The 12,895-nt window shown below is 51.2% G+C and overlaps 1 protein-coding gene across 1 annotated transcript; it reads right to left on the bottom strand.

Annotated features, from left to right (window-relative positions):
• Positions 1-1,024: 1,024 nt before the first annotated feature.
• OPN1SW (opsin 1, short wave sensitive) lies at positions 1,025-4,807 on the bottom strand. The gene is made up of 5 exons (XM_056118282.1): positions 4,462-4,807; positions 4,033-4,201; positions 3,447-3,612; positions 2,250-2,489; positions 1,025-1,144 (listed from the first exon to the last, which is right to left on the bottom strand). Exons 1-5 carry the CDS (start codon positions 4,805-4,807, stop codon positions 1,025-1,027), a joined length of 1,041 nt encoding a protein of 346 aa, XP_055974257.1.
• Between the last annotated feature and the right edge of the window lie 8,088 nt (positions 4,808-12,895).

Below are 12,895 nucleotides of genomic sequence, written 5' to 3'. Positions count from 1 at the left end.
GTGAGTACGGCACTTCCCTTGCACATGGCCGATCCCCAGCACCACATAATGGTCCCTGAGCCCCACCAGGAAAGATCTCTGAGCACAGAGCCAAGAGTAAGCCTGAGCATCCCGGTTTGACCCAAGAGCAATTAAAAAAAAAAAAAAACTTCCAGATGTAAGAAGAACATAAGGTATAGGTGTAAAACGAGTTTTTTCCCCAACATTGTATAAAGGTATTAAGATGTGAAAGTTAATTTTGACAATAGGAAAGGTATTATAAAACTAGTAAATGCTTAAGACAGGTAATAGGTTTAATCAAAATGGGGGTGGGTTAGGGGCCGGAGTGATAGTACAGCAGGGAGAGTATTTGTTTTGCACGTGGCCAACCTGAGTTGAATCCCCGGCATCCCATATGGTCCCCTGAGCACTGCCAGGAGTAATCCTGAGTACAGATCCAGGAATAACCCCTGAGCATCGTTGAGTGTGACCCCCAAAAGCGCCTCCCCCCTCCCTGAAAAAAAGGAATGGGCAATAGTGGCCTGCAACAATCCCAGCCAGCTCTAGTGTTTTTGGAGCTTAGCCTTGCCAAAGATGCAGGAGTTATTCGCAAATACAGCATAAAGACATAGGGGGCCTATAGCATTGTTTTTTGTTGTTGTTATTTTTAAAGTGTTTCTTAAGTTTTAATTCAGAATCAGTGCATTTCCAGTAGGTGAGGGAAAAAAAATGTTGCTAAAAAGGAAAATAATCAACTGTAACAACTGAAAATCAGCCATGCTTCCTTATAGGCACCTTTATGTAGAAGCTGGATCTCTGATGCCACTGAGAAATGGTGATTGTTGAAGTGGTTTCAGTGATTCCTGTCTAAGGTAGACCCAGCTGGAACAGTAGCTTTGTAGGTAGAAAGGGAATACTAGGAAAATGACAGTTGGATTCTGCAAATGCCTTAACCGTCTATTTGTCTGCACTGTTACGACAGAGAAAGTAGAAATTTCTTAACTGTGAAATCTTGGTTGCTGCTGATGGGCTGGTAATTCCTCCTCTAGTTAGGGCCAACTTGGCTGGAAGAGAGAGTCGAAACTTCGGTTTTCTGGGAGTTGGGCATATCAGCATCCTCTGTCATGGACCTTCCACACAGCATCTCCATAATGCAAGCTCGGAACTGAAGGGAAAGGGCAGAATTATTGGCAGACCAAGATGGAGTAGGAAACAGGACGTGTGCAGGGGTAAAAATACTACGTTTCCCCATGAGCTTTGCACAATGCCTGATAGCCAAGATCTGGGTCATTTTGAATAGATTGACCCCCAACTTGAGAGTTAGCTGGTTTCCAGCCTGGAATGACCTTATACTCCTGGGGCTGCAATAATTCTTGCCAGTGCCAGAGAGAGAGTACAGTGGGTAAGGCCCTGGTTTGAGCCCCACAACTACATATGGTCTCCTGGGCACTGCCAGGTGTGGCCCCAAAGATGCAGACAATGAGAGAATCCCTACCAGCTCCAGCTCACAGATCTTGCTGTTGGGAAAGCTCAGGTATCAGCCTGTCTCCTGAGCCGGTCCAGAGCAGAACTTCTTTGACCCATCCTCCCACAGGCCCTGGTGTTTGCTGGCAGGTGTTACCAGCCAGGGGAGGGCTGCCAATTCTGCTCCCACATTCCCTATTGGATTCCATCTCTGGGATTGACGAAACCATCCTCAGCAGGGTACTGGCCTTACAAGGAAGCACATTCCCAAATTTGTCTGAGTTCACGCTGATTAGCTAGGTTGGGGAATTGGGACAGGGGACCAGCTGGTCCATTCAGATGAGAAGCTGTTTTAGATTCGGCCTGTGTTGCGCTTTGTTTTACATATGTTCCTGCAGACTCGACATTGAATGGGAAAAGATTAGGAACTTGTGAAAAGGCCTGGGAATTTAGGGCAACTCCATCTATCCAGTTTTGTTTATCTTTTCAACAAAATTGAAAACCTTTCACTTCGCTTCCTGACATTGAAACAACTTGGGTTTTTTTCTGGTTCCTACTGCCTTGCCTGGCTTCAGTGATCTTGGGACTACATTGTTCCTAGCTTAGATGGGGGTTTTTCGGCCTGCTGGTGGGGGCCAGGGGGTGGAGCGGTGGGGTGGGGGGGTCCAAGGCTTTTGTTTTTTTGTTCATCCCTAGAAACCCTCTGACTTATCCCAGGAGCTCTGAGTCACTAGTTATGGGGGAGTTACTAGTTACTCGGGCGTTTGGACTTGGTTCTCGGGGCTTGCAGATGGAGAAAGCTTTACCTGCTTGTTCATGAAGCAGTAGATAATGGGATTGTAGACGCAAGCGCTCTTGGAAAAGAAGGCAGGAATGGTGACGAGTCGTAGGTCCAGCCCATGGTCCCGGTTGTTGACCATGTACATGGCCAGGGCAGCATAGGGCACGTAGCAGAGACAGAAGGACCCCACCATCACCACCACCATGCGGCTCACCTCCCGCTCGGCCTTCTGCGTGGACGCCGACTCCTGCTGCTGAGCCGCAACCTGGCAGAGCACAGAAAAAGGTGTCGCTGTAGCCCTCAGCTTCCACATCTGCCCCCCTCGCGGCTGGCTGGGGGGGGGGGGGGGGGTTGGAGGCGGGGGTGGTTGGTCCAATGATTGGTCCCGTCCAGCCTAGTTCCTCTGACTCTTCTTTCTTGAAAGGCAGGATGCGGGCGTGGCCGCCAGCTTTGGGCATTGGAGGGGATCACGTGGCTCTTTGGACACGTTTGTGTGGAGATGTCTCCACCTTAACCTAGCCCCCCCCCCGCCCCCACTTCTAGCTAGCACCCCTGGGCTGTGGGCATTTCCAGATGCCCTGCTCTGAGTGCTCACCCACTAATCCTGTTCCTAAGGGATTGCCTTAACAGTAGAGTGAGCATCTAAGGTCTGTGTCAGTTTATTGCAATTAAAAACCTAGGGGGCAGTGTCACCTGGGCCCAGAATGGATCATCTGTTAGCTTTGGATCCCCCCAGAAATTTACTCTGCTTCCCCCCCCATTTGGTTTTTTTTTTTTTTTTTTACTTATCATGGGCCTAGTTTTGCCTACTAAGGGCTAGTTGGTTTCCTCTTAAAGATTTTTTTTTTTCTTTTTGGGTCACACCCGGCAATGCACAGGGGTTGCTCCTGGTTCATGCACTCAGGAATTACCCTTGGCGGTACCCGGGGGACCATATGGGATGCTGGGAATCAAACCCAGGTCGGCCACATGCAAGGCAAACGCCCTACCCACTGTGATATCACTCCAGCCCCCTCGCCCCCCCCCCCCGCCTTAAAGACTTTTAAAAATTAGTTCTTTGTTCTTGTTTGCAAGACTGTAGTTTGAATCCTTGGTACCACATACATTCTCCCCAACCATCACCAGGAAAGATCCCTGAGTACCACTGGGTATATCCCAAGGCCCCTTCACCTCACCTGGCACTCCCAAGCCCTCCTCCCTGACCTGCAGGGAAGTCACTCACAGCTCGGAGGGCCCCCAGCAGCTGAGAGTAGGAAAAGCAGATGAGGGAGAGAGGCACGATGAAGCAGAAGATGAAGAGGAACCAGGTGTAGTACTCGCTGCGGTACTTGGTGCCCACCGTGTACCAGTCAGGGCCGCAGGAGCACTGCAGACCCTCAGGGATGAACCTGCAAATAGACCACGACCTTGGGGTCCCACGAGACTCGAAAGAGGAGAGATTCCCGGGGCTTGTGCACTTAGCACCCAGGGAAGGGCCAGACGTCAGGCCAGGGGGCACTCTGTTGTCCCAAGCTGAACGGGAGTAAACCACAGCGTCTGTCTCCTGTCCTTTCCCTCAGGTATGCCACCTCGGTTTGAAAAGTCGTACTCAGGACTGGAGAGATAGTACAGGAGGAAAGGCATTTGCCTTGCTTACAGCGGACCCACTTTGACACCCCCCCCCCCCGTGCACTGCCAGGGTCTCACCTGAGCAGAGCCAAGAAAAGACCCGAAGTGCCACTGGTTGTGGCCCAACACCCCCACCCCTCCACCCATAGGACCCTGCGTGCCTTCCTGGCACCGCCAGGATCCCAGCCCTGTTCTCTCACCGGCTCCAGCCAAAGAAGGGCGGGATGGAGACCCCGATGCCGATGACCCAGGTGGCCAGGACCACCAGCAGCGCGTGCTTGGAACTGAAGCGGAAGTTGCCAAAGGGCTTACAGATGATGATGTAGCGCTCGAAGGCCAGGAAGGCAAGGGACCAGCCGGTCACCAGACCTGAGTGAAACAGGAAGGTAATTCTGGCAGGCAGAGAGGAATAGACAGTGAAGGAGCCTGGAGACACAGTGCCGGCCCAATGGTTGGAGCAGAGCTGGGATCCAGGCCCAGAAGAGTCTGGATTGCTTCCTAGACCAGTGTTCAAAAGAGCACCAAACTCACTGTAGGCGGCCTGCTCTCACCCAGCCTGGCCCCCACTTCCAATAATGGAGCCAGGTCCTTTGCTCCGCCGCCCCTCACACCCCCTTCCCTCACAGTACCTGCTGCTGAGCCCAGGAAGGCCTCCAGAGCACAGACATGGCGGCCAAAGAGGAAGTAGCCCTTACAGCTGGCGATGAAGACCGTAAAGACGGAGAAGATGCAGAACAAGAAGCCCCCCAGGGACACATTGACCAGAATATAGTTGAGGGGCTGCCGGAGCTTTCGGTAGCGTAGTGTGGCCACCAGTACCGTGGCATTGAGGGGTGTCCCTGCGAAGAAGACAAAACCCATGAAGGCTGCCTGGAGGTGGAAGGCCCAGACAGGTGCAATGTGGTACTGAGGCCCATCCCACGGCCCCACAGTGGAGATGTTCTTGAACAGGTAAAACTCCTCCTCCCCTGACATCTTGCTTTGGCGATGCCCCCCTGCCCCGCGCCCCCTCTGGTTCCTCTTATAGATTAGCCTCACACCCCCTACTTTCCCCCCTGCTCCAAGAACTCCCCCTTCCAAGCTACTTTGGGGCTCCCTGAATGGTCAGGGCTGAGCTTAAGCTTCCTTAAAAACAACGCTGGGGATGAAAGATGCTAAGTCCCCACCTAAATCCCCCTCTGTAACCCCCAAGCGGATTGTGATTCTTGGGGGGCGGATAGAAGATTGGGGCACGTGACTCTGGGATGGAAGGAAGTGAGTGGTCCCCAGGCTGCACGTAGCACAGACTGGGTGAACGTGAGTGAGCACTTGGGTTGTGTGGAACTCATGAGGTTCCCGGCCCCCTTACTTTCAGACTTTGCATTTCTGCACCCCATCCATCCCTTTATGGAAATCACCCCCTGAGACTCCCCCCTCCAGAGATCTTGGGCTCCCAGTATCTGGCAACAGGAAGGGGCAAGGAATGGGGAGACCCCCAGAAGCACCCTGGGGGAGCACCTCCCAGGAGCGGGGCCACCAGCCACAGCAACATGCGGCCTACTGGAGATCCAAGCTATCCAGGGCGGCCTTTCCCCCTTGCATCTCCCCAGGCAACGTGAGGTCTATTTGCTCCCTGACCCCGCCCCACATTCACATCTGCCCCAGCCCCCTGCACAGCTGCATCTCAGCTACCATCCTGCTCCCGTCTGCCCAGAGGATGCTACCAGCTCTCACCTCCTGCCTTGCAAAGACCAGTGCCCACCTCAGTGGTACTCTAAGCTCCACATGCACTGCATCAGCTCCCTTGGGTGGGTCTTCCCCATCCCAGCTGCTGCTGAAGAGAGAAAGTACCTGCAGTAGGGTCAGAGATAGCACAGGAGTAAGGGGCTTGTCTTGCGTGAAGCTGACCCTGGTTAGGTTTTCAACACCACACATGGTTCCCCGAGAACTGCCAGCACTGACCCTTGAGCACCCCCGAGTGTGTCTCCTTTGCCAAAAAAAAAGGCTATGGGGGTTCAGTTTAAGTAGCTATAAGGGAAAAGGGAAAAAGGAAGGGCCTGTGATGGGAGCGCTGTATCAGATAAACCCCCACCCCATAAGTAAAAATGACAAATTTATGGCAGGAGAGATAGTACAGGAGGTAGGTGGCTTGCTTTGTATGCAGCCTACCTGGATTGGATCCCCAGCACCCTACATGGTCTCCTGAGCACTGCCAGGAGTAATTCCTGAGTGCAGAGCCAGGAGTAACCCCTGAACATGGCTGGGTGTGGTCCAAATAACAAACAAACAAAAAAGGGTAAATTCTGAACAAAATTGAAGAAATCCAACTCTTGGGGCTGGAGGAATAATACAGAGGTAGGGCATTTGTCTTGCATGCAGTCAACCTGGGTTTGATCCCCAGCATCCCATATGGTCCCCCAAGCACTGCCAGGAGTAATTTCTGAATGCAGAGCCAGGAGTATCCCCTGAGCAACACCAGGTGTGACCCAAAAAAGGAAAAAAGGAAAGGAAGAAAGAAAGAAAGGAAGGAAGGAGAAAGAGAGAAAGAAAGAGAGAAAGAAAGAAAGAAAGAAAGAAAGGAAGGAAGGAAGGAAGGAAGGAAGGAGAAAGAGAGAAAGGAAGGAAGGAAGGAAGGAAGGAAGGAAGGAAGGAAGGAAGGAAGGAAGGAAAAAGGAAGAAATCCAACTCTTTGAGGGGCTGGGGAGATGACTCAATGACTCAATGGAGATACACATGGATTTCACATGGGAGATACAGTCTAACCCCAGAACCTCACGGTCCCCCAAGCATCACCGGAAATAAAAACCTTCACCTCCAAACGTCAAGCCAAGGGTAACCCCTACCACCTCCAGGTACATCCCAAAAGCAAAAACCAAAACCAAACAATAATTTGGAAGCACTGTTCAGTATCCAAATGTCAGCAGAAAGGGGAAGGATGACAGCCTTCACCCTGGATGACACACCCCTGCCTGTTTCATGCTCCTTCTCCAGGATTCGGCCCCTCTAAGTAGCAAGCGAGCAGCTGCTGGAATGCAGGCTGCAAGTACCAGCCTTCAGGGACTCAGAAAGAGGCCAGAGTCTGAACACTGAGGGTGGGCTTCCAGGAAGAAGGGAGGACACAGCCGAGGAAACCTGGAGCCAAGCTGGCTGCTGAGCAAGGCAGGACAGCGCTCCCAAGATCCCTGCGGAAGGAGGCAGCCGAGGGCTATGAACGGAAGGGAATCTTGGCAGCTTCCCATCCTGCAGTGCTGCGTCTGATTCCCCCAAGTGAGAGGGGCTGACAGCTTCCAGGACAGTCCTCCTACCCTTCCACATATGTGGGTATGTGAACAAGAGAACAAAGCAGAGGTTTGTATGTTCCTAAGTTAAGGACAACAGACATCTAGAGATATGAAAGTGGAGAAAAGAATAATAAAAAAATGATAAAAGAATAATAAATGCCCCAGAGGGCTGGGAGTAAAAGGGAATGATAGGGGGCTAGAGCGATAGCACAGCGGGGAGGGCGTTTGCCTTGCATGCAGCCAACCCGGGTTCGATTCCCAGCATCCCATATGGTCCCCAGAGCACCTCCAGGAGTAATTCCTGAATCCAGAGCCAGGAGTAATCCCTGTGCATCGCCAGGTGTGACCCAAGAAGCCAAAAAAATTATGGGGGTGAATGATAAAAATAATAATCTGGAGGTTTGAAGTACCTTCAATGTGTGTAGTGCCCTGTCCAGACTTGAAGCCACTTGATGAATTTAGAAACTTGATCAAACACTCAGACTTGGGGCCAGAGAGGGCATACAGGAGTTAAGGTTTAAATCCCCGCTACTGATATGGTCCCCTAAGCATTGCCAGGGGACATTCCTGAGCACAGAGCCAGGGAGAGCCCCTGAATACCATCAGACATGGCCCCAAAACCCAAATAACCAATGAACAAAACAAAAATCACTTAGGCTTACGAAAATCATACTCAGTATGCCAAGCCTGAGTTCTCTGCCTCAGCACTATGATATCTTGGACCGTATCATCCTTTGCTGTCAGGATGCTTAATCACGCCCCCAGCTTCTGTCCACTAAATGCCAATAGTATCACCAGCACCTCCACTCCAATAACCCAGACACGAAATGTCCCCCAAGAGGCAAAACCACCCCCAATTCTCCCCATTCGTGGAGCACTAGTGATTTCAGTTGAGACTTATAAATGCCCAGGACCCTCTGGGGAGCAGGCACCAGGACATTTTATGCTTCCAATCGATGAAATTGTGCTGAGAAAGAAAAGTTCTACAGAAAAGAAGATATTTTCAGAATAGTTTCAGGGTTTTTTTTTTCCCTCTCCTTCTTGGAATGGTTGTTTCTGTATGCACACACACACACACACACACACACACACCATTTTCCCCCCCCAGAAATTGTTGAAAGGAGATGGGTAGGAATAGAGGGGACCCAACAAGAACTTACAATCAAATGTAGGACCGAAGGAGGAGAAACACGCGGGGGTGAGTGGGGGTGGGGTGGGGTGATGGTGGTGGTGGATAATGAAGTGGGCGAGACTGAAATCTGACCCTCTGTGGACTCCTCAGAATGCCTGGGGGACGTGGGAAGGGAGCAGGATGACTTCCTCCCAAGACATGGGTGTGATGTAATAAACAATGTCCCCAACACCATTCCTAGCTCCACACAGCCGCCAGCTTTGCAGCGTTGCAACTACTCCGACTGACTCGTGAGGGCAGATTCCACACAGGGCACCCCTGGAAACAGGTCAGAATCTAGAGGCACCAGGCTGGGGCCCAGCCTCACGCAGGAAGTAGAGGCTGAAATGCTCAACTTGGGCGCATCTCTCCGAGCCCCTTGGTGATTTATAGAAGCATCCCTTGGGCTGGAGCAATAGCACAGCGGGTAGGGCATTTGCCTTGCACGCGGACGACCCAGGTTCGATTCCCAGCATCCCATATGGTTCCCCAAGCACTGCCAGGAGTGATTCCTGAGTGCATGAACCAGGAGTAACTCCTGTGCATCGCCGGGTGTGACCCAAAAAAGAAAAAAAAAAAAAAAGAAGAAGCATCCCTTGACCTTTGACACCGGCTAGCACTGGCCTTGTGCACCATCCACACACCTGCTCCTCTAACCAAGGCAGGAGGCCAGTGGCTTGCAGCCTTTCTACCCCTCTGCCCCAGCACCGGTTCAGAGACTGGTGGGTGTAGACCACTGACCTTCTGGATTTGATAGTTTATACAGTGGCCCAGGACACTAAACTCCAACGATGCCAAGAACATAACATCAAAACGGTTTCTTTCCCAGGCACCCAACCCCTCCCCAGAGCCTGGAGTGTTCACTTTGGGCTGTTGTTCTTGATACGTTTGGAGGTGACAATGAGCTTGAGAGGATGTGTTATGACAATGGTGTCTGTTAAATGCCGCCTAGGGGATGAGATAAGGGTAAAGACCACAGGCTTGTGAGCAATGAGCAGCGGGGGAGGAAGGGAGGCAAGTGCCGAAGGGAGACTGGGACCACGATTCTCCCTAGAGAATTCCAGTCTGCTCCTTAGAGACAAAGGTTCTGTTGGAGGCCTTAGGGTCCGTCTGCCAAGAGAAGCAGCGGGCAGGTAAGCTGAAGGACAGGCACAGGCATGATGTGGATGGGACTTCCAGGGCAGTGTGACTCCCCAGACGGCCACCATCTGGGTGAGCAGCAAGATGTGCGTTGTGTGTCTGTGTGTATCTGTGTGTGTCTGTGTGTATTTGTGTGTGTCTGTGTTTCTGTGTGTGTTTCTGTGTGTGTGTCTGTGTGTGTGTAGTCTAATGGCAGGCACCAGGGCAGGGAAGGCTTCAGTCGCCCAGACACTATTGCAGACGAACCCAAGGAAGAATGATCCCGTCTCAAACTCTAGCAGCACAGACTGGAAATAGCACAGAGATTAAAATGCTTGTCTTGGGGGCTGGAGGGGAGGGGTCTGAAGAGATAGGACGGTGGGTAGGGTGCTGTCCTTGCATAAGGTCAAACAGAGTTCAATCCCTAGCACCCAATATGGGCCCCTGACCCTCTAGGAGTGATCCCTGAGCCTAGAGTTAGGAGTAAGCCCTGAATACTAACAGGGGGTGATCCCCAAACCAAAACAAAACAAAAAAAGTGTTGCCTTAACCACAACACCCAAAAGGAGAGCGAGAACAAAAGGGAATGCCCTGCCACAGAGGGAGGGTGGGGTAGGGGGATGGGAGGTGGGAGGGATACTGGGACCCGTGGTGGTGGAAAATGGGCACTGGTGGAGGGATGGGTATTTGATCATTGTATAATTGAAACCCAAGCACAAATATTTGTAAGTCTACAACTGTACCTCATGGTGTTTCACTAATAAAAAGTAAATTAAAAAAATTTAATTTAATTTAAAAAAAAGTGTTGCCTTGCATGGGGCCCACACTGTTTTGCACTGAGTATGGCCCCAGTACCACCAGGGGCACACCCAAGACCCCAAGCACAAAGCCTGGAGTAAACCCTGAGCACAGCAGGATGCGCCCCTCCTCACCCCTTCCCCACCCCCAAAAAAATCCTAACAGCATCCTCAGAGAAAGGACAGGCCTAACTTGCTCTCAGCCCTGAAACATTTCTTTTCAGCACAGACCCCCAAGGAACCCTCTCTTGGAGCCACCTCACGTGCACCAAGAAGAACACTTTTGGGGTTGTGACTGAAGGAATAGAATGAGGGGGATTTTATTTATGAGCCATTTTAAGGCTGGGAAACGAGATTGTTGAGGCACTTGCCTTGCAGGTAGCTGATTCTGACTTGGTGCCCACCACCAGGAATTGCCCCTGAACACTGCCAGGAGTGCCCCTCCTCCAAACAATAATAAATACAACTGGGTGATAGGAACAGGAGAGAACTCAACGGGCCGAGCATAAGCTTTGCATGTGGTTCAACTGGCTTCAACTCCTGGCCCCACACGGTCCTCTGAGCACCACTGAGAGGTCCCCTGAGCACAGAACTGGGAGTGGCCCCTCAATCCAAAAAAGTATAATAATAATTTTAAGTTGGGGACCAACCACTTACAAAAACGTTTTTGCTTTTAGAATAGATGAGCAATTGCCTTTGTCTCTGGTCATGATCTGGACCTGAGCAAGGTGTCAGGGCTGAATGCCCCTGGATGGAGGTGACAAACTTCCTCTCCTGGGCATAACGACTGGGCCAGGTCATTGTCTGAAGCCAGGGCCTCGCTTCCGGCCCTTCCCAGACGGATGGGTTCATTAGGAGGCTGACTTCAAAGGAGAGAGGGCTGCTTCAGCTATAATAAGGTTTATTATGTCCATTACAGTTTATATGAGCTGGGGAGATGACTCAAAGGGCTGGAGCACTTGCCTGGTGTGTGGGAGACCCAGCTTCCATCCTCCAGCACCACAGAGCTTCCTGAGCACACCCAGCAAAAAGGAGCCCCTGAGCACTGTGCAGTGAGGCCCTAAAGCTCCGGAAATAAACAGAAAAATCACACTTATTCTGTTTTATGGTGTGTGTGTGTGTGTGTGTGTTTTGGGGGGGTTGTTTTGTTTTGGGGCTACACCTGGCTGTGCTCCGGGCTCAATCCTGGCTCTGTGCAGAGACCACTCGTGGCAGGCTTAGGGGACCATATGGGATTGAACCAGGTTGGCTGCCCATTCTTTTTTTTTTTTTATTATTATTATTATTAGTGAAACACCATGAGGTACAGTTGTAGATTTACAAATTTTTGTGCTTGGATTTCAGTCATACCATGATCAAATACCCATCCCTCCACCAGTGCCCATTTTCCACCACCAGGATAATATCCCTCCCCCCCATCCCCCCCACCCCCCCATCCCCCCCGCCACTGTGGCAGGGCATTCCCTTTTGTTCTCTCTCTCCTTTTGGGTGTTGTGATCAGCAAAAGAGGCATTGAGTGGCAAACATGTTCAGTCCAGTCTACTTTCAACCTGCATCTCCCCTCCTGGGAGGATCCTCCAAACACCCTCCATTTGGTGTTCCCTTCTCCATCTGAACTGTCCTTTCCCCTAGAATGCCCGGCTGGCCTCTAAGCTATGGAGTAATCCTCCTGGTGTTGATCTCAGCTATTCTTGGGTATTAATCTCATATTTTGTTATTTTATATCCCCCAGATGAATGCAATCTTTCTATGTCTATCCCTCTCTTTCTGACTCATTTCGCTTAGCATGATACTTTCCATATTGTACCACTTGTATGTAAAGTTCATGACTTCCTCTTTTCTAAGAGCTACATAGTACTCCATTGTGTAGATGTACCAAAGTTTCTTTAACCAGTCATCTGTTCTTGGGCACTCAGGTCTCTTCCAGTTTCTGGCTACTGTAAAGAGTGCTGCAATGAACAAACAAGTGCAGATGTCACTTCGGCTACACATTTTTGCCTCTCTGGGATATATTCCCAGGAGTGGTATCGCTGGGTCAAATGGGTAGCTGCCCATTCTATGGTGTCTCTGGCCCAGACTATTTTTTTTCTTTTTGAGTCACACCCGGCAATGCACAGGGGTTACTCCTGACTCTGCACTCAGGAATTACCCCTGGCGGTGCTCAGGGGGCCATATGGAATGCTGGGACTCGAACCCAGGTTGGCTAAGTGCAAAGCAAACACACTACCCGCTGTGCTATTGCTCCAGCCCCATGTGGCCCAGACTTACTCTGCTTTCTGCCCAGAGCCATGGATGAGGATTTCCCCCAATATCTGTCGCAACACTGGCTATTCCTGCACACTCCCGACCTTCTTTGACTCCTTCACACCTTCACAGACACGTCACAGACTGTGGAGGGCGAGATCTACCAGGGCAGTTTCCAACTTTCCTTTTTTTATACCAGTCGCCGGGAGACCTCAAGCGAAGCTCCACAAACACAGGGGCTGGGGCGGGGAGGGTGCAGCTGCTAAAGAGCTCCCTGGGGAGCAGGGGAGACACCCCATGTCAGCAACATTTCCCAGTCTGGCTTGAGCCTGGTGTGCTCGGCCTCGCAGTGCGCAGCTCCCCTGGAAATCCCAAGGTTCTGATGGGGATGGAGGATGCTATATCTTGACAAACAAATGAGAAAGCCCTGCAAGCCCCCTGAGTTTCCTCTGAGGTCCCAGTTTTCTCCACT

This window comes from Sorex fumeus, unplaced genomic scaffold (genome assembly GCF_029834395.1).
Source record: "Sorex fumeus unplaced genomic scaffold, SorFum_2.1 ptg000037l, whole genome shotgun sequence".
Classification (NCBI taxonomy): Eukaryota; Metazoa; Chordata; class Mammalia; order Eulipotyphla; family Soricidae; genus Sorex; species Sorex fumeus.
The sequence above is the reverse complement of the archived record's forward strand: the minus strand, read 5'-3'. Positions and strand labels throughout refer to the sequence as shown.

What these genes read in the sequence shown, in the direction of transcription:
- OPN1SW (XM_056118282.1), bottom strand. Translation starts at nt 4,807, where the DNA reads ATGTCAGGGGAGGAGGAGTTTTACCTGTTCAAGAACATCTCCACTGTG. An exon ending in TGCTGGGGGCCCTCCGAGCT is followed by an intron (nt 2,490 to 3,446) that starts GTGAGTGACTTC and finishes GTGCTCTGCCAG; the next exon opens with GTTGCGGCTCAGCAGCAGGA. An exon ending in ACTGCTTCATGAACAAGCAG is followed by an intron (nt 1,145 to 2,249) that starts GTAAAGCTTTCT and finishes CTTTCCCTTCAG; the next exon opens with TTCCGAGCTTGCATTATGGA.